Source organism: Pipistrellus kuhlii, unplaced genomic scaffold, assembly GCF_014108245.1.
Source record: "Pipistrellus kuhlii isolate mPipKuh1 unplaced genomic scaffold, mPipKuh1.p scaffold_m20_p_12, whole genome shotgun sequence".
NCBI classification, from domain to species: Eukaryota; Metazoa; Chordata; class Mammalia; order Chiroptera; family Vespertilionidae; genus Pipistrellus; species Pipistrellus kuhlii.
In genome coordinates, this window is record NW_023425427.1 from 28,781,435 (window position 1) to 28,802,927 (window position 21,493).

Sequence of the window (21,493 nt, forward strand, 5' to 3'; positions counted from 1 at the left end):
GCTCCCACCAGGCTAGGGACCTGGAGTGGCTTCTGTGCTTTGCATTTCAAAAAAAGGCGTCAGGGCATCCATGAGACCCCCCTACAAACAGCAGGAGGAACACGACTCCTAGGTTAAATAACACAGAGGAAAAATCTGCCCCACCCTGTGAAGACCTTAACAACGTAACTTGTTGTGTGCACCCTCACGCATACTGGCCACAACCAGTTGGGGATGTTGATTAACTCCCTCCTGTCTATTCTGACAGGACCACCTGTGCCCCACAGGGAATAGCGTAAGGAGCACAGCCGTCCATTCTACCATTCAGACGCATTTAGTGAATGCCAATTTTGTGCTAAAGCACTAAGTACTTCGAGGGACAGGAGATGGGTCATAAGAGCTATTTTGTTTTGTTTTTTCATTTTTTTATTAAGGTATTATATGTGTACATATCTTAGCATTGTCCCCGCCACTCCTATACATGCCCTCCCTCCCCAGAGTTTTGTGTCCATTGTTATGCTTACAAGTGTCCATTGTATGCATGCATACAAGTCCTTTGGTTGATCTCTTATCTCCTCCATATAATAGCTATTGTTCATGGAGGCTCTGCCATGTTCCAGACTGAAATCATAAGTGGCAATTCACAAACAACAGTTTCAGTAAATTGCCATTTTATGAAGATGTGAACACATAACAAACTATAGTATAAACACCAAAGGGTGTAAGCAGGCCTTTATAATCTATATTATTCCAGATCCTCAACATAGGCCACAATAAAGGCATTTGAGAACTTTCTGAGGTCTCAGAATTCCAATAAAATCTACTCTTCCAGGGTTCCTAATCATTCAGAAGGACATGAAACTATCAGCAGCACCCAGTAACCAAATATGTCGTATTCAGCTCCATATTAGAAAAATCCAGAGTTCTTATTCTAATAATTGGTTTTTTGGGAAATATTTTTAGCAAACTATACATTTTGCTGACTCCTAAAGTGTACCACCTGGTTACCTGTAGTGAAAAAAAAAAATATCCAAACACCATTTATGTAACATGTATTCATTTGAGTAACCACCATGTGCTGAGAGTTATGGATCAATCTGAAAGTGATAAAGTTGTACCCCCTGCCTTCAAAGTTAGGTTAAAGGGAAGATTCATGAGATAAAGTAAGACCCATAAAGAGGTGCCAAGCAGAAAGTGGGGCACAAAGGACCCAGGATGTAGCTCTGCCTGTCAACAGAGGGGTTAGCGTGATGTCAGTAACGACCTCATTGAGCAAGGGGCACTTAATTGGTCTTGCAAGGTATTAATCCAGCAGTTGAAAGGTGCAGGAGGAACAGAGACAAAGATGCAAAGGCATATGGATTTATCTCCTCTAGGTAAACAATGAAGAGCCATAAAAAGATTTTAAGGAATAAATTAGTTTTAAAAACTTGTACACAGATGTTCATGTCAGCACTGTTGACAACAGGAAAGGTGGAAATCATTCAAATGTTTATCAACTAAGGAATGGAGCTCTCACATACCACAATATGGATACACCTGGAAAACATTATCCTAAATGGGGGGAAAAAATAGGCACAAAAGATCACATATTGTATATGTCCATTTGCATGATTTACATTGAGAATAGGCAAAGTTATAGAGGCAGAAAGCAAATTAGTGGTTGCTGAGGGGTGGCAGTGGGGGGAAGAATAGGGAATGGCTGCTTCATGGTTAATGGGTTGTCCTTTGGGTTGATAAGAATATTCTGGAAGCAGATAGTGGTGATGGTTACACAACTTTATTAATGCAATAAATGACTCTAAATTGCACACTTTCCAGGGGTGAGTTGTATGTTAAGTTATAAAAGTAATACAAGAACAAAACTAACAATACAAAAAGCAATAAAGTGGAAGGTAAAAATTCTTTTCAACATCCCCAACCCTTAAGTATTACTTGGGTTTTGAATTTTAATATGGCTCTCCAGAAATGTGACATATGTGCATGAAGGTGGCTCAAATGGTCATAGCATATACACTTTTGCTGTCGGTTTAACTTGTTTGGGAATCTTGGCATTTTTAAATTCTTACATCATGTGTAAGCCTAGATGAACTCACTTGAAGTTAGAATCACCTTGTAACTGCTTTAGCTTTCAAAGATTTTATTTTTAAACTCGTGAATCAATAGCTTGCTAACAAGTTTGGATTTTCAGCATGTGGGTTTTCTGAGAAAGGTTTACTCTGTCAAAGCAGTTTTTAAAAACCAATAACACGGAGAAGAGAAAGAGCACTGAGACTATAGAGACAGGTCCCATGTGGTGCCAACTGAGCAGGATCCTGCCAAGAGGGTGTGACAGGTATTTATTGGGAAGTGGCTTCAGTTGTATTAGATCTCTAATTTATAGGGAAGATTAGTCTTTCATGTACAAGAGGCATCAACTTCAATAGTCAAAAGGCTTTGAGAATCAGGTCTCAATTAGAAGTTAAATTTAAAGTTAATGTAATTAATGTGACATTATCAACTAAATCTTTTCACAAAAGAAAGGGTATGGCTTTTAAAAAGTTGGAAACAATGTCACACATGAAGAAAGATCTTATGGGAGAAGATCAACATTAATTGCTCTAGAGAATGCATCAGAAGAGATGAGGCCGAAACCGGTTTGGCTCAATGGATAGAGCGTCGGCTTGAGGACTGAAGGGACCCGGGTTCAATTCCGGTCAAGGGCATGTACCTTGGTTGCGGGCATATCCTCAGTAGAGGGTGTGCAAGAGGCAGCTGATCGATGACTCTCTCATTGATGTTTCTAACTCTCTATCTCTCTCCTTTCCTCTCTGTACAAAAATCAATAAAAAATATATATATATTTTTTTTAAAAAAGAGATAAATTTGTCCTCTTTAATCTTAAGGATTGAACCATATTAACAATTGAAGTAAGGGAAGCTACTGCAACTTGGCTATTTGACTATCTGAAAACAAAGAGCTACACGATGGTTTCAGGAGAGAGAAAATTCATTCAATGTATACTCATCAGATATTATTTCCAGGGTTAATAGTAACTCTCTTGTCTATAAATAAGAACAGTTCCACTTCAAAAAGCAATCAGGAGAATTGGGCTTTGCAAAGCACTCTGCACAGGATCTAGCACATAGCAAGTGTCCAATACATATTCACTATCATCATCATTGGTGTGGCTCCTGCCTCCAAGCTTATAATCCAGTGTCTTAGGCAAGAAGCCAAATGCAATGCAAGAAGGTGACTTATACGCAAAATTTGTTTTCTTTTTATTCACATTATAGTATCCGAATGCACAACTGCTTAATATAAGAGATGTGCTACTAACATTATAACTAATCAAATTTTTATATTGTTATTTTTTTAATTTTAAAAGTTACTGTATTGAAAGAATTTTCAAAAGTAGGACATTTTAAAGACGCCATGGCAGAAATATTTTTGGGATGGATCTCGTTCCAGTGATTCTATCATTGAGTGATCAATTTCCACTTCATTTCCATTTAAACTTTTGCTGAGCTTTGAATTAAGTATCTCAAGGCAGACCACGGTTAGCCACATCACCTCCTTCACTTAAAAAGCTGAGGGTCTTCAGGTGCCTCGTTAGCGCAGTAGGTAGCGCGTCAGTCTCATAAAAAGCTGAGGGTCTGAAACATTCTCAGGGACTTTATTATAAAGGTAGATATTTTCTCATATTATTTTACTTTCATCCATCAGCCTGGCCTGCTCTTGCACCTTCTTTTGCCGACACACCTTACTTTTAAATCATTTTTTGCTCGACTTGAAAAATGTTCTTCATCAAACTTAATGGCTAATTAAACAAGGGAAATCCAAATTTAATTATACTCCAGATAGCAAAATACGATGAGTAAGTGTATAAACTTGAGCCATTGTCAGCAATTTGTTTCCCCCCATAAACAATCTACCTGGGTTTTAAGCCATGTCCTTTTCCCTCCTCTGGGGCATCACCCTGCTCTTCATCTCTCTTCATCTCTCTCTTAGTCCTTTCCATCCAGGCCTTTGTACCATCTGAGCTCAAAGCAAGCACTGGCTGGCTGACAGGTCTGCTTAGCGATCAGATAACACTTCTAATGGTTCTTCTCATATTTTTGTTCCGTCTTGCACCTCACAGCTCCACAACATGCTGTGTCCCTGAGTAACATTTGCACAGTGGGTGTGCCTCCTGGCTTTGGTATGGGAATTGGTAGCATGGCATGCTTGCCCTCCCCTATCTTTAGTGCTGTTTTCGAAAGTCTGAGTAGCTTAGAGAATGCTCTTTGCCACACCTTTCACCTTTTCATCACTTTCATTTCTTCCAGGTCTCCACTCCTCTCCTGCCTGTTATTTGCCTGCCTCTTTCCTCCCATTCCTTTCTCCACACTGAAACCACATGCAAAGCCTCAAAGGAAAAGTGGGCCAAGCAAATCATTGTAAAGGTCTTTCCCCCCATTGGAGTTCATTCTCAGAAACTCCTCACCATCTTCCTAAAGTATCTACTTAAATGACATTTTTTTCTCCCAGTTTAATTCCAAAAACAAAGATGGTTGTTGTTGTTTTTAATTAGCTGGTAGTTCAGAACGAGGCTCCAGGTTTTGAACACATGGCTTGTTTTTTCAGTTTCCTATTACACTATACACTAAGCAGCTCATTCTTATCCTTTGTCTGCAATGATAAACCAGTTCACACACAGCTCACAATGATGGAAAAGACTGTTTTAATGTAGGTTCTCTCAGGTATTATGCTAACCCTCATTATATATTTATATGAAAGGTTGTTTTTTGGTGAGTCTAAATTCCCTTGAAATCCCCTGCTGAAGATCTTTATTGTTATTATTGTTATTATTTTGTAATGTTATCATGTTGAATTCTGAGAAAGAAAACTTCAGGTTAGCTGGGGAACCATGTAGGAAGTCACCCAGAACAATACAGTAGACATACACAGTAAAAACTGGCACCAAGAACATGGTAAATGGAAGGTCTATATGATTTTGGAGCTTTTATGTTTCACATCTTGCCACTTATTTCTTTCCTGAACATTCACCTGTCATTTATTATTAGAAGATAATATAAGATATACTCATTCTGAGTCTTGGTCAGCCACATACAAAAAGTTATCTTGCCTCTTGTGCTATAACCTTAGCAGGGAGAGACCAATTGGTTATATATAGTATGGGGGATCCAGCCAAACAAGAAGTTTTTATGTCAAAAGTGACAGATCCAATTGGATCTACTCTCAATAAGAACTGTGTATCCATAGGCTTTGGTTTTGGTTTTAGAGACCAATGTCAGAAAGATAGTCCAAGGATTAATCAAACTTTTAAAATCATAATTTAAATGTACCATGGAACGCTTTCAAAGCTTAGCCTTGTAGTTGAGTGACCAATTGAGACTTTATCTTGTACTTTGTTCTTTTAGTACCTTGGAAACACCAGGCAGGAATGAAACATTTTTCTTCTCTACAGGGGAAGCCAAATATTAAGACCAGTGTGACCACACGGGTCTGTATGAGTTGTTCCAGAACAAGCTGAGCCTAAGGGTGCAGAGTTTCCACTGAGCCAGCCTTGGGGAAGGCCGTTGTAGCCTGGACAGGGCAGAGTAGTAATGGCAGACGGATAGCTGGGATCAGCACATGTGGTCACAAAGGACAAAGGCAGCCATGGCCACCATGGCCTTAGAACTGCACACGTGAAATTCCCCCTTAAAAACAGAAAGTTCCTCGAGGGCTGCAGCTTTGTCTTGTCCCCCAACAACAAGCTCTAGCCCAGAAGGAGAACAAGGACCTGGGACTTCATAAACATTGACTCACTATCTGGAAAGGAACAGCCACTTAGATCATAAAAGGCTCTGGGAATCCTGGTAGAGAAGAAAGAAAAGAGAAATGCCAAAGTGACTGATATTGGACTTTCCAATAATCTTGTGGGTATGGCTCAAACTGATGCTCTTAAAATTTTCAAAATAGAAAAAAAAAAAAGTGACATGGTTAGCACCCGAATGGGTAGATCAATACAGTTCTGGTATATTAATCACTGAAGCCATTTATACAAAAGATGGACAAGAATGCTATACAGGTGAGATAGTCCTATTTGAGGTACAAGAGTAAATGATCTGAGGTTTTGACAATTTGAGGTCATTTACTCATTTTTGAGATCTGATGAAAACTATGAGTACCTCATAGAAAAATCCATATGCAGACAATGCAACAATTAAAGGAGGTAGTGAGGAGATTAATAGATGACTGGTTAACAGAGTAAGAGGAACCTGAGGTCCCTTTTGAATCTATCTCTATTGGTCTACAATCAGTGTTTCCCAAACTTTTGACATATGTATACCCCTTCTATAATTTTCGTAATGCTGAGTACCCCTCATACTCATGAGAACATAGAATTAGGTGCAGCTAAGCACGGTGCAGTGCATAACCCCACCAAATTCTTTCCAAAGTGTACCACACTTTGGGAAACACTGGATATGAACAAAATAGGTCCAGAGGCGTGGGTGCATGGAACAGACTACACAGACAAACAAATCTCAGAGGGAATGATGGGGGGGGGGGGGGGAAGGGAGATTAACCAAAGAATTTATATTCATATATGCATAACCCACGGACACAGACAATAGTGCGGTGAAGGCCTGGGGTAGGGCAGGAGCTGGTTGGATGATAGTAAAGGGAGGGGAAAAATGGGAGACATCTGCAATATTGTCAACAATAAAAATAAATTTAAAAAAATCCTTCTTACCAACCGTTTTGTGAAGTGCGTGTATATCCTTTCTTAATCAATTTTGTAAATTCAGATATATGCATATCAATTAGATTAGTTTGAGAGCCACCATTTTTTGCATTGTTTGAGGAAGACTAGGATTGTGGGATGGCTGTAGGTTGGGAGTATTTCTAGACTTTGAGTTATATGAGCTCTGAGAACCCAGATGTAAAAATAGCTTTATTGACAAGAGCACATCAAACAGCGCTGAGGAAAAAGATCAAGGAAAAGGTGACACCACTTCAGTGGGGAAGAACCAGGAGGTGACTAATAGGACTAGCAGGAACCTGGGACTTGGCTGCAGGTGAAGATGCTTTGTCTAGGATTCAAAGGCACAGCAAGGAAGAAGGCAGGGTTGAGACAGTTAAGTGCTCAGGTGGCTGAAATGGTAACCAGAGACTTTAAATAAAATCAGGAGAGATAATAAATGCTGGAGAGGAAACATCTAGATTCAAATCCCAACTCCTTTCCTTCCTGGCTGAATAGCACTGGGCAAGCTATTAACAATTTCTCTGGAGACAATTGTTCCTTATAAATGTAACCACTGATGGAGTACAGCCCTTTTCCCAATGACACTGAGCATTTGGCTGTAAGTGGTAAGTCGTGATACACTGTGAATGGAATGTGTTATGATTTCATCATTGGCCACAGAATCCAGTTCTTTAACTTGTTAAACACACAGTGTAGAGTAGGTATTCAGTATTTGTAGGATGAATTCTTAAAGGAATTCCTAATGGAGTACAGAAAAAAAAAAGTAACTTCCAATTACTGTGTTTTGAGATAAAACAATACCTCTTAACAGTAACATAATTTTGCCCTAGCTGGTTTGGTTCAGTGGATAGAGCATTGGCCTGCAGACTGAAAGGTTCCAGGTTTGATTCTGGTCAAAGGCACATTCCCAGGTTCCAGGCTCAATCCTCATTAGGGGACCATGCAGGAGGCAACTAAACAATGATTCTTTCTCATCATTGATGTTTCTATCTCTTTCTCCCTCTCCCTTCTTCTCTGATATCAATAAAAAGGTATATTTTTTTAAAGTAAGATAATTTTACAACCAGAATAGATTTAATCAACCTAATTAACAACTTCTAAACATCTGCATTTTGTGTAATAGAAATCATTTTGAGACAAGATATAATTACATGCAATGTTTTACTTTCTAAAGTATGTGCAAATTTGTTTTAAAATATTCTCAACAAAGATTGAGACAAATTGTTCAACAGTTTCTATAATTTTGTGGAGCATTCATTCATTTAACATTTATTGAGTACCTACACTATTTACAAGGCCCATGACTACTAAGACATAAGTAAATATTTCCTACTTTTTTCTTATGTCATGTGAATAGGAACTTATAATCAATTTGGATGAAAATATATACAAATAAGATACACGGTCAGCAAATGTATATAAGTAGTCTATAAGAAGAATGAGAATAAGAGAGACATTTATAGGACAGAGAGGTCATTTTGGGGTAGGGAAGTAGTAAAAAGACTTTGGAGAGGGTACTTGAATTAAGCTTTAAAGAATGAACTTAAGCACAAGCAAAATGAAAGATAAGACGAGCTGACAAAACTGGCACAACTTCTAGGAGGAGAAGAGCATTTCTCACCAATGCAAATGGATTTAAAATTATTGAGTAATCTCTCATTAAGTTGCTCAACCTCCTCAAAGATGGATTATTAGTAAAGGCATGTGCTGCATTTTACACGCAACACAAAACAGTGGCACTCCAGGCTTTTGCCAAAGAGAAGTACTCAGGCTGCTGCCTCCTGGTGTTCATCAAAACTCCATTGACAGGACTATTCTTAGGAGGAGTGCTGAAGGATACATGGTTCAGCCCTGCCTGTGACATCCTAAAGTCTATCTCCAAAAAGGGAACCCTCTCTCCATTTGACCAGTGATGCCACTTCTAGGAATACAGCCCAAGAAATGAAAATACCAATCAGAAAGGAAATATGCACCCCTATGTTGATAGCAGTGAAATTTACAATAGCTAAGATTTGGAAACAGCCTAAGTACCCATCAGCAGATGAGTGGATTAAAACACTGTGCTACATCTACACAATGGAATACTACGCTGCTTTAAAAAGGAAGGAACTCCTACCATTTGCAACAGCATGGATGGACCTGGAAAGCATTATGCTAAGCAAAATAAGCCAGTCAGAGAGAGATAAATATCACATGATCTCACTCATTTGTAGAATATAATGAACAACATAAACTGATGAACAAAAATAGGTCCAAAGACATAGAAGCATCGAGCAAATTGTCAAACCTCAGAGGAAAGGCAGAGGAGGATGGGTGAGGGGTAGAGAGCAACCAATGAACTTGCATGTATAGATGCATAACCAATGGACACACACAATAGGAGGGTGAAGGCCTGGGTTGGAGGCACGGGAAGGCTGGGAGAGGTCAATGGGGGAGGCAGGGAAGGGGACATATGTAATACTTTCAACAATAAAAATTTAAAACATAATAATAATAAAGTCTATCTCCAGGTCTTTTCAGATCAGCCAAGAGGTACTTGGATCACCTCCCTTTGCCCCTCCCCATAGCCTGAGCACTACACAATAGATATACGGACTCCCTACTTTTTGTCACATCTTCAGTTCAAGTCATAGGTGCTCAACGAGGTCACCCTACAAAACTATACCTTGAATGGGAAAGCTATTAAACATAATTATAAGACACAGTGTCTAAGAGAAATTCCAGTCTAAATGCAGCATCAAGAATAGATGTGTTCTCCTTGAGCAGTTGCTTTTAGTACAGATATTGTTGACTAGGTAACACATATCCCTTTATCAGCTGGCACAATGAATTAAAAAATTTTAAATTGATTTTAGAGAGAAAAGGAGAGAGAGAGGAAGCGCAGGAGAGAGAGGTTGGGGGAGAGAGAGATTAATTTGGTATTCCACCCATCCATGCATTCAATGGTTGATTCTTGTATGTGTCCTGACCAGGGATATGAGGAAGACACTCTAACCAACTGGGCTACCTAGCCAGGGTCCACCATGTATTTTAAATATAATTCCTAGCTTTGATTCATGTCAACAGTTGAATTTTTCTTCTCCCTGAAAATGTACAAAAGCAACACTCTCTGCCTATGCTCTTTGGAACTGCTTCAAATCCTTTCTACAGAAACAGGTATCATAAATACATAACTGATTGATTTTATTTTCTTGCTCATGAAGGAAGTCCCCTAGTCTTTATCCCTAAGTCACGAGATCAATGCCTGTGAGTGGGCATGCCATAAGCCTGCAAGAGATACTGCCCATCTCTGCAGCTGTCAGAGCCTTCAGGCAGCAGCCATGTGTCAGGTACACCAGCACTTCGGCTGCCTGCAGCCACTGCACCAGATCAATCAGGGCTGCCAAGAAATCCCAGAAATCAACAGACAACTTTATACACGTGGAAGGGCAGCAAACTCCTGCCATGCCAGCAATGTTGCTTCAAAGCCTCCAAGAAGAAGGGTAATTGTGCTTTTTAACTACCTCTCTGGAATTAGAAATGTCTGTCTTGTTCCACATCTCTCATGAATGTCTTTGATTTATACATCACATTCCAGTCCTTCCCTGACCACCTATTTTGTGTCAAAACAATAAGACAATGTTGAGGGGCCCTAGCACAATAGAGTTTCAGCCCTTCTCATGACAGGAAGCAGCAGGGACTGCTGGAAAGAGCAGGGGTCTTGGACATAAGACAGGCATGGGTGCGAATCTTGGCTTTGCCACCTACTCCCTATGATTACAGCCAAGTCAGAGAACTCTCTAAGCCTCCATTTCCTCATTGATAAAGCAGGGATGATGATGATGAAGATGATGGTGATGATGATGATGATGATGATATCTAATCTAAGGTTATCAGTGTACAAAGAATCTGGCTAAGTATCTGACCCACAGTATGACAATGTCACCTTCTCTCGAGGTGTCCTCCCATTTTTTGAGAACTTTAAATCAACTCAGTGAGTGAGAATATTCTATTAAGCTAAGTATAATCAAATGCAAAAATGAAATCATTACTTCAGTGAAAGAAAAATAATAACAATGGCCAACATTTATTGAGCAACTACTATGCGCCAAGTGCTTTACACACATTATCTCATCTGCCTCACAACTCCTTCATGGTGCTATTATTGTCCACATTTTATAAATGAGGATGCTGAGGTTCAGACATGAAATAAACTAGTCAGAGAAAAAGACAAGTACCATATGATCTCACTAATAAGTGGAACCTAGTGAACAAAACAAACAGGCATGGATACTCGGAACAGACTGACAGCTGTCAGAGGGGAGGGAGACAGGGGATTGGATGGAAAAAGGTGAAGGGATTAACTGAAAAACATATACACAAGACAGATAAATGCAGACAACTGTGTGGTGATAGCCAGAGGGAAAGGATGTGGGGTTAGGTGGAGGTGAACGGAGGCAGTTGCAGCAGCTTCACTCCTCACCTGAGGGCATCAAAAAGAGAAAAGATCCCGCATCTGTATCTAGTGGTTAGGGAGAGAAATATTTCCCAGAAGCCTTGAGCCAACTTCCTGCATGTCAGAACGCCATCCTGGCCACCCTGAGCTACCAGGAAGCTGGGAAAAGAGGTACTAGTAAATGAGATTACAGTAACCAAGACTGGCTTACCCCGTGATGTATCTAAGAGCCAAATATATTACAAGCAGATCAAAGTCAGACGTGTTAATAAGGAAGCAGGGGTTATAGCTATTGAATGGCTAGCCAACAGTTCCTGCCATGAGCCTTTTGAACAAAACAATCTGCCCTCTGGAAAGTAGGAATTTACAAGATAATAACATGATATTTGGGCATGAACACATGTTTCTAATGACGGCAAAGCTCTGATTTGGCAGTTGCAGAAGGGAGGGCTTAGCCCAGATTCCCTCTTCAAGTTCACAGCATATTCATTGGGGTCCTGAGCTTGACAAGGAAGGTAGGTCTTCATTTGCCTAAGCAGAAGGAAGGGATGATTCAGAACCACTAAGATATGTAATTTCCACTGTGAGGACTGCAAGTTGATGATGCATTGTCAGGTGACACACAACGCTTGTTCCTCCCAACAGCTTCAGGAAATAAAGAACATTGCCTCGTTCGCTTCACCGGAGCCTTTTCTGCATGTTCACATCCTGTGTGTTCTTAATGTCCAGTTCAATTTTGGCTTCCTTCACCAAGCTTTTTCTATCACCAGCCAATCTGCATCCCACGATACAAAATTCATAAATATCTTTCCAACTCTATCGTCAAATCCAGGTGACTTGACACAAATAGCTACCAATTCTGTCCTCTTATCTCCATCTAAATTGTTGATAATAACTGCTAGTGTTTTTTGGGCATGTGCTATACGAAAGGCATTAATCTACACACTTTACAAACTAACTCATTTAATCTTTTCAACAACCCTCTGAGGTAGACTGTAGAAATACTTTATACATACGATTACTTGGAAATAAATTGTTAATAACTTGATCAAATTCACTTAGGTTGTAAGTGAGCAGGTAAACAGTAAAGACCGAACTTGAACCCAGGTCCCTGTTTCTCCACAGGACTTTCTTCTGCCACCCCAGGACATTACCCCCAAAATGATTCTTTTTCTTGCTCTTGCCTCCATGTAAGTGTTCATCAAAAGGCCAAAAGCTTCCCCGGCAGGTGTGGCTCAATGGCTGAGCATCAACATATGAACCAGGAGGTCACAGTTCAATTCCCCACTGGAGCACATGCCCGGGTTGCAGGCTTGAGCCCCAGTGTGGGGAGTGCAGGAGGCAGCCGATCAATGATGTTTCTATCTCTCTCTCTCTCTCTCCCTCTCCCTTCCTCTATGAAATCAATAAAAATATTTTAAAAGACCGCAGGCATCTTTATGTATCTTTAAAGTCCACCTGACCCTGTTGCATGTGGAATCGGGCAGTTTAGTAATATTTGAGCACTCCGTGTTTCACGATTAAGTATCCACAAATGAGTTCTACAGGCTGGGTCTTCCTTTTGAAAAGCTACACGTCCCTTGAGTAGAAAAACTAACTCTGAATTCAAAATGCCCAATACTAAAATATTGACTAGAGCATCCATTTTAATGAACCTAATTTTGAATGAGCTTTCATTAACTCACTAACAGTAGTGAGTCATTGCCATTCTCTGGGCCAAAATGAATTTATATGAAATAAAAGGGATGAGGTCTAGAAGGGAGAAAGGGAGGAGTAGAGGAAGTCACATCCCCTCTCTCTTGAGATGCTACCCCAGACCTGAGCTCGAAGTGGAGAACTAAGCTCCCAAGACCTGATACAACTGATTCTATCACACAGCCTACATACTGTGGTTACCCCACATGTAATCCACCCATGACCTGGGTTGGAACCTCCTCGGCCTTTGTTGGAATGCCACTTCCTGGGCCCCTCCATGTCGACAGATTCAGATTCTCAGAGGATGATGCCCTGGACCCAGCATCGTAACAAGCCACCCTCGGTGGCTCTGACTCTTCCCACGGTGTGAGAACAGCTTTCAGAGCTCAGGGAAAATGTGAAGACCATGGTGACTCCTCATTCTTATTTCATGGAGATGTAATTTTTAAGTAAATAAGATATTCATCCTAGCATCTCTAAAGGAGAGGCATTCGCCCTTTGAAAATGAGGGAAATCAAGTCTTGACACGTTATCTATGGCACACTATCCCTGTATGCTGTCAGGAATCTACTGCTTTGCACTTTGGAGCAGAGCTGCAAACAGTTACTAATTCAGTGATGGGGGCATTTTATACCACAAATTGAAGCCACTTGATGAACTCACCTTTACATTCAACTCCTAGTTAATGTTACCTTGTGGGGAAATGGCATTTTTCCAAATTTATTACTTCAGTATGTTCCGTAGTTAGGACAGACTTCCTGACACACCTACTACCGTAATTGCATGTTCGGGACTTTTATTCTTCTGTACAAAACCTAGCAAAGGTAACTTTTTTTAGATAAATTACTTCCTTTCCTTATTCCTCTCCACTGGTTAAACCCAGTTCTCAAACTCACTCTCTTGCCTGCTATCCTACCAATTAAAATTCAGAATATGGGAAATTAATTTTTTAAAAAAGAATCCTAAGAACTGAACAGCTCCTTGTGGTTAGGCAAACTCCTCTGGCCTTTCCCCAGCTTAGCAATCTCTTTTCATTGGCTTCCTGGGACTTTTCTTGAGCCTAAAGGTTCCCTGAAACTTTGGGGGTAAAGTACTCAAGGCAATCATTCATCAGTCTGAGGGTTTATAGGAATCTCCCCATTTGGAGAAGCTCCGAGAGTTCAACCACCTTGGAAATATAAGAGCAGGCTCCCTCAATAGGCACAGAGAATATTTTTTTTTTTAAGCGCCATAAGAAAGCAGGGTCTGGTTATCCCCAAATGCAAGAGTCATGATTTAAAACTCTCACTGACTCGGAAGAATCTTTAGACTGGAATAGCATCTTCAAGCTGACAAGTCACAATACCTGTACTTTTGCTAAACAATCTGGTGAGGGAAAGCTCAAAAATATCCCATCCCCAGCTTAGTTTTTTTTTTTTTTTTTAATTCTTCTTCTTCTTCTAAACAAATGGAATGCCTTTCACTCATCAAACTGGCCAGGCCACCACAGGGAGCACCGATGAATATGGAACAGTAAATATTAGACATCAAGTTACCCACGTTGTTTGTAGAAATCTGATTTTGGGAAAGGAAGTGTGGAAGATGCACTGGTAGGAGACATCTTGCACCTAGAGAGGGAACTGTTTGCTTCAATGCAAATGGCTCCGGGTGTGTGTTGCGGGGAGTGGGGTGGGTCATTTCTCGCAGACCACCCTTTTAGGATTCCAAGTTTAGTTGGAGCCGTTAGTAAGTAACCTGTCCGTTGAAGGATCACATGAATGACATGAGTACTTTGCTTATTCTCTGCACTGAGAGGACTAAGGAACACGGATCAGATTTCCCCTCTGTTATTCCTTCCACAAGACATTGACAATTATGTCCATGCCAGGCACCTGATAGACACGGTGCTGGTCCGGTAATTCTCTCTGAGGGTTTTTGCGAGGGCACAGCCCCGCTCCTCCTTCCTCGACAGCCTGCACGGCTGCCTGCCGTCCCGATGGCTCCCGGCTCTGGGACACCTGTTTAGCTTCTAGGAACACGCTAACTCCCTGGCAGCCAGGATTCTTTCGGCTTCCCTCTGCAGCCAAGCCCTCAAGTTCAACTCTGGAGCCGGCGCTCGCTCTGCACCCAGGGAGCTCGCTCTGCACCCAGGGAGCTCCGGGCCCGCAGGGCACCGCACACGGGCGCGCTTCCTTCCACCCGAACCTCCTGTCCCCGACCCCGACCCCCCGCCCGCTTACTTTGCCGCAGTCGCTCACTCCCAGGAGGTGATCCCGCAGCACCTCCATGGGGCAGGTCCAGGTGGAGTGGACGAACGTCCCTCGGAAGATGTGCGCCAGCGGCGGCGGCATCCGGGCGGCACACATGTCAGCGGAGCGCAGCGCGAGGCCAGGAGGAGCGCAGCGGGCAGAAGCTCCTGCAGCTGCTGCACCCGCAAGGGTTCTTGCTTCTGGTCCTGTCCCCTGGCTTTATCTGGAGATCACCTGCCCCCTGCAGGCCACGCCCAGGGGGCTGGCTCCCTATCTTTTCTATACCAATGGGATTTTCCTCCCTGGAGTTGGCTCCTGGCTCCCGTGGGTGTGGTCTTTCCCTCCTCCACCGCGATAGTTTTTGTTTGTTTGTTTTTTAATATATTAACTCTTTGAGTTTCCAAAATCGCAGGCCCCCCTCCGCTGCAGTTCTTTGGGTCCGTGGTGGCTGTCACCTCCCCAGGGGACAGGGATGAAGGAAGGAGCCGGAGGAATCAGGGTCCCAGCCCCGGACCTCGAACTGGTCACTAAAAGTGCTTTTTGTTCTTTGCCCCTCCCAGCCTCCTCCACCTAGCTTTGGTTGGCACCTTGCTTAGGTTGGCACACCTGGAGGCGCACCTGCCTGTGTTCTCTCTCCTTTAGACTCTTAGGGCTGTTGGTGGCCAAACCTTGGTCTCTTCCACCTGTGGCACCCACACGCTCTGACCTGGCACAAGTTCAGACACGGATGAAAGGTCAGTTAGAGCGGCCAACCTTACAGACAAGTTTCATTTTCAGCTTCTGCCAGCGGCGGAATTTGTCCTAACCCGATGGTCTGGAAGCATGTCCTACAGAACGGCTAGGAGTCCCCTTCTCCTCCCCCCCCCCCCCCCCCCTCACACCACTGGAGGTTAATCTGGACCCTGAAGTACCTCTCTTCACTTTGAGGCCAATATGTTGGTCCTTCTGTCCACCCACAATTACAATTCTAATTTTTCTCATACCTAAATGAATCTCGTTGATCTGTTTGCAGTTGTACAAAGGGGAAAAAAGAAATACTCAAGCCAACCAGCCAGGAATGGCAGTGTGGCATGGTGTGGTGTGGCGAGGAAAGTGCTGGGTTAGGACTCAGGAGACCGTGGTCCATGGGGTGGGCCTCAGCATCCTTACCACCGTCCTTTGTGAAAATGGAGCTTGGACTGGGTGGCTGCTAAGACTGCTTCCGCCCACCCAGTTCTTCACTAAGTTCCTCCATGAAAACCAGCTGGTTTCTGCTCAGGGCCTTTGCACATGCTGCTCCTTCTGCCCCTCATGCCTCCTGCGGATCTCACATGGCCAGCGCTTGTGTCTGGTTTACTTCAATTGTCAGCTCTTAAAGTAACCTCCCTCTACCACCAAGCTAGTAGCCAACCCCTGCCCTTGAAGTTCCTATTCCATAGTCCATCCTACATCTGCCATTGCATTGATTATATCCATCATCGTGTATTTTATGTTATTTATGTGTTTCTCTTCCCCCAATACACACACACACACACACACACACACACACACACAATAATGGAAATGCCACTAGAATAGGGGTCTTGTGCCTAGAACAGTACCCGGTGTTGCGTACATATTTACTGAATAAATGAAGAAATTGATTTTCTGGGAGCAGAACAATAACCTGAGATAAGTATCCGGTTTGGGTGCCTACATAGAGAATGAACATTCCATTGCAGTGTACAAGCAGGCTTTCTCTGAATGGCTACTTTTGTAATCTAGGGCTAGCTTATATGAATGATTTGTTATTTTCTCAGTGCCTTCATCCCCCCTAAAATCTAGAGTGACCAACTCATTCCAGTTATGGGAGACTTTCCTGGTTTTAGCACTGGAAGTCTTGAAACCCAGGACACTCCTCAGTCCCAGGTCCACCAAGGAGGTTGGTCTCCCTGCCAGAGCCTCAGATTAGAAAGCCCTGGATCTTGCCTCGTGGAGACATTGGCCCTCTCTCCCTGTCACTTCCTCTTGATCCTGGAGATCACACTCCCTGCTGGCAGTCCCAACAGCCAGAACACCAAAAACTCCTCTTGATCTAGGCCTGAATACACACAAACCTCAGAAAGAAAAGTGAAGATAGTGTCTGGCTGTTATTAAAAAAAAAAAAAGGAAATCAGGTAAATGCTCCTAATAGATGTATTGGTCTCCTAAAACAGATACAGCTAGTATATTTCTACTGAAAGCCACCTCAATATCCAACAGCTGAGACTAGTGAATTTGAATGTATTTGCTCAGTAGGATATTATGAAATCATTAAAAACAATTAGGGGAAATATGTAAGCATCTGGGAATTATATATAATAAAATGTTAAGGTGTTTTTTTTAAAGGTATTTATGCCTGGTTACAATCATGAAACACCTGTAGGCATAATGGCTAGACTTGAAGAATAGAGAACAGAGTTGGGGTCATGGAATTGCTAGGGAATTTTGTTTTGATGTTTACTGGTATTGCTGTCTGTGGCTCGCGGTGTGAGCAATTACAGTGTAGATTTAAATGAAGTTCGTCTTACACAGAAGGAATGGCCACAGGCCTCCCGGTGGCCTGGCATTGTGCTCCTCTGGTCAGTGCACAGTTCTGCTCCCGCTCACAGCCCAGTGGCAGAGCGTTTGCTCAGGGTCCATCCAGCACCTTCCGCTCAGCCACGCGTCAGGAAATCTGGACAACTCTCATCCCTCCTCCACCCGTAGAGTCAGAGACTCCTTTAAATTGTCAGTTCTCCTGCAATTGGTCTCCCCTGGGGCATGTTCTCAAGGTCACTGAGGTCTGGAGGAAAGGGAGTGGCAGAGCTTTCATAGTCACCTTTGGAACATGGCCCAAACACATGGCAAGCCAGCTTCTGGTTAATGTGGTTATCCTGACAGGGCAAAGTATGCAAAAAATGGGCATTTATTGTGCCTCCAAAGTCTCAAGGAATCACAGTTCCTATTCTCCAGCCTTCTACAGCCCGTGTTTAAATCCGTGCAATATTAGAGCTGAGAGCCTTAGAAATTACTATTTAATGTGCATTTCACTGCTTTTCTCTAGTATTACCATTCCCTGTCAGCAATGGCTCCTTTCAACCCCCACCTACTCAGTTTCTCAAAAGGAAAGCTACCAATGGTGTGCACTTTCAGGCTCCAACCTCCACATTTCACTTCCTTCCAAAGAAAAGAGAAGTGAAATGGCTGCTTCTTCCAGCTCTTCCTCCTCCTCTCCCACATACTACGATCTCTCCGCCTTCCATGGTGCTGGCCTCATTTTACTACCTACTTTCCCCTGATCAAATGCTTCAGCTTAATTGCTCACTCCCAACCCCCTCCAGGAAATCTTTATACTCCCTCTCTCTCTCTCTCTGATGTTAGGTGCTTCTCCTTTATTAGTCTGTCTCCCCAGAAGACTGTGGTCTCCTAAAGGCCCAAGCTCTCTCCTTCTCCCTCTCCCTCCCCCCTTTCTTTCTCTGTATCCCCCAACACAGGGCCTGACCAAGAGAAGCTGCTCAAGAGATTTATATAAATGCTGAATTTCAAGGGAAGGCTCTATTGACTATAGTTTAGTGCTTCAAAAATAATGGGCTATAGTAAGTATGTTAATGGTGAGATTTTTATTGGGACTAGAATTTAAGAAAGAGATTTAGCCCCGGGCCAGGGTGGCTTGATTGGTTGAGCAAAGTCCCATGCACCAGGAGGTCAGCAGTTCCATTTCCTATCAGGGCACATGCCCACGTTATGGGTTCCATCATCAGTAGGGGGCGTGCAGGAGGTAGTTGATGCATGTTTCTCTTTCTCTCAAAAATCAATAGAATAATATTTTTTAAATATATTTTATTGATTTTTTACAGAGAGGAAGAGAGAGGGATAGAGAGTTAAAAACATTGATGAGAGAGAATCATCGATCATCTACCTCTTGCACACTCCCTACTGGGGATGTGCCTGCATGCCCTACTGGGGATGTACATGCCCTTGACCGGAATTGAACCCGGGACCTTTCAGTCCTCAGGCTGATGCTCTATCCACTGAGCCAAACCAGTTTCGGCAATAGAATATTTTTTTTTTTTTTTTAAGAAAAAGCTGTATTTTCTTGATTTAGTCTTCTAACATTTTATTATGAAAATTTTCAAACATAAGAAAAGTTGAAAAGCTTCATTTCTTAAAGCCACATTCATCCCTACTTCAAATGGAAACAGTGGTCTCAAAACTCCCCAACTACTAGGTGGGGCAAACATATTCTGAAACTCTAAATGCTGAGGCAAAGGACAGGATGATAGTATGATCAGTTTTGACATTTTGGTCACCTTATTGGTGTAATTATACCAGCAGCTGATCAATCTCTCCTGCTAGATAGAATCTGATCTGTTTTAAAAGGCTTTCTCTTCTTCTATCTCATTTTGAGCCACACAACAACTCCATAAAGTAGGAAGAGGAGGTACTTTAATCATTACAGAGATGGGGAAACTGGGGTTCCCAGGCATTGGCTTGCCTATCCACTTGGTGCAGGATGAACCTGGGTCTTGACTGCAGTCATTCTCACATATGTTTCCCTATAATAGACAGCGAAGAATTTTACATTCAGTTTTTCCATGACTCACTTGGTCATTGTTGGTTGTCATCTACAACTTCCACATTGTACATGGTTTTCCAACTATTGCCAGTGACACACCGACCCACCCTGAGGTAAAACCAAAGCAGAAATAAAAGCAGGGCCGTGAGGAGATAAGCAATCCAATCAGCGTAGGTTAGTGAAACTATCCAGTGAAAATAACGCGTGTTTTCATGAGGCACAGGGAATAAAGGGCAGGCAGCTTAAATGAGAATCCACTTTCCTCTCCCATCCAGGAAAAAAGTTGTCGTTGCACAGTGAAGTAGATGACTGCCTATTTTATTTATTCTTTTTGTGTAGCTAAATCTATCAGTTTCCATGGTGCTCCATGTTCACCATGGAAACTGACAAGCTCGTTATGCTTTAAGGGGGAAAAAGGCACACCAAAAATCTGAGATGGAATAAATGCATTCCTTTTAAAATTGTTTTCTCCTGAGTGGGAAGCCCTGATGGAGAGCAAATTATAATGATCTCAATTTTCTGGTTCTTAAGTGAGAATGCAGGTTTGCATACCCGTCAAAGGGGTACTTTTGTCCCCCCTCCCCAAATTACTTTATCTTTATAGCAGTGGTTATGTCTGTGGGTGCCTCACTTCTGCATTAACTAACAATAGAGAGATGGCTCAATCCTCACTTAGCCGATTTGGCTGATCTGTAGTGCTAGTCCCTATATATCTTATTCTGTTTGCTCATGCAACCAATATCTTTTGGAAATCTACAATATGACAGGCATTATGCTAAGCACTGTGGATATGACAATGTATGAAACAGATGTTATCCTACCCATATGCAACTTATACTCATCTTTCTCGTCACCTCTAGGAGTAGAATTAGTAGTTTTCATAGTATTAGCATAACATGTCCCTAGCATGATTAGAGAATAGCATATTATCATATATACTGCATATCAAATTTGGATATGAATATAATAAAAGGCATTTAAGATTAGAGCTGAAGTGACACATATTGGTAACAATGCAGATGTGATTTCTTTATCATTGTTTTAAAGAGGGCTATATTTTTAAATAGATAATTTCTTTTGTAAAATTGTTATGTTCATTTTAAATTATTTGAATTTTTTTTTAAATACTTATATCTCACAACCCAGACCTATCATCGCCATTAACATCCTGGAGGTTTTCTTAGAAAAGTTCAAATATAGAAAAGACAAAAGATGAGAGACTAAAGGTTTGTAGAGGGAAAAGTAAGCTAGAAAAAAAGCTGCTTCTCCTTTGTAGAATAGCAACTAAATTTGGAGAAAATTGGGAAAAGAAATATATTTTACATGAATTTTAATGAATAAAGGAGAACTTCAAAACAAGAGAATTGAATTTCAACTTGAACTAGGTTTTATTCCTGGCTGATGCAGGAAGATTTTTTTTTTCTGGATAGAAAGCTTTCAGTACCATAAAAGTGCTTTCTCCTTCACTACTCTTACTGCTGATCCTTAGAATCAGGTAGCACCTTAGCTATGACAGCAAGCTCAAAGCAAATACTATTTACCTGGTGTTACTTTTCTACATTTCTACCCTAAAATGGGTTATAAAGACATCTCACATTTAACACTAAAGAATAAGCACTAGAAAGAATCAATATCTATGGGTTTCTATTCCAGCTCAGCCTCTAGCTAATGATACCTTGGAAGAGTCATCCCACCTCCTCAGACCTTCGTTTCTTCCTCTGTAAAATGAGAGATCACATGCTATCACTGGTTCCATACTTCTTTACTTCCCAAAACTCATTTTTTTAAAACATATTTATCTTTTACAGAGAGAAAGGGAGAGAGATAGAGAGTTAGAAACATTGATGAGAGAGGAACATTGATCAGCT

At 41.8% G+C, this 21,493-nt stretch overlaps 1 protein-coding gene across 2 annotated transcripts in view; it reads right to left on the minus strand.

Moving 5' to 3' along the window:
- Positions 1 to 15,250, minus strand: part of GDA (guanine deaminase) — a 74,997-nt gene extending 59,747 nt beyond the window's left edge. For both annotated transcript variants that reach the window (XM_036433802.2, XM_036433801.2), the window contains exon 1: positions 15,062 to 15,250. In XM_036433802.2, coding sequence (XP_036289695.1) covers positions 15,062 to 15,187 — 126 coding nt within the window. In that variant the 5' untranslated portion in view covers positions 15,188 to 15,250. The remainder of the gene's footprint in view (positions 1 to 15,061) is intronic.
- Positions 15,251 to 21,493: the final 6,243 nt, after the last annotated feature.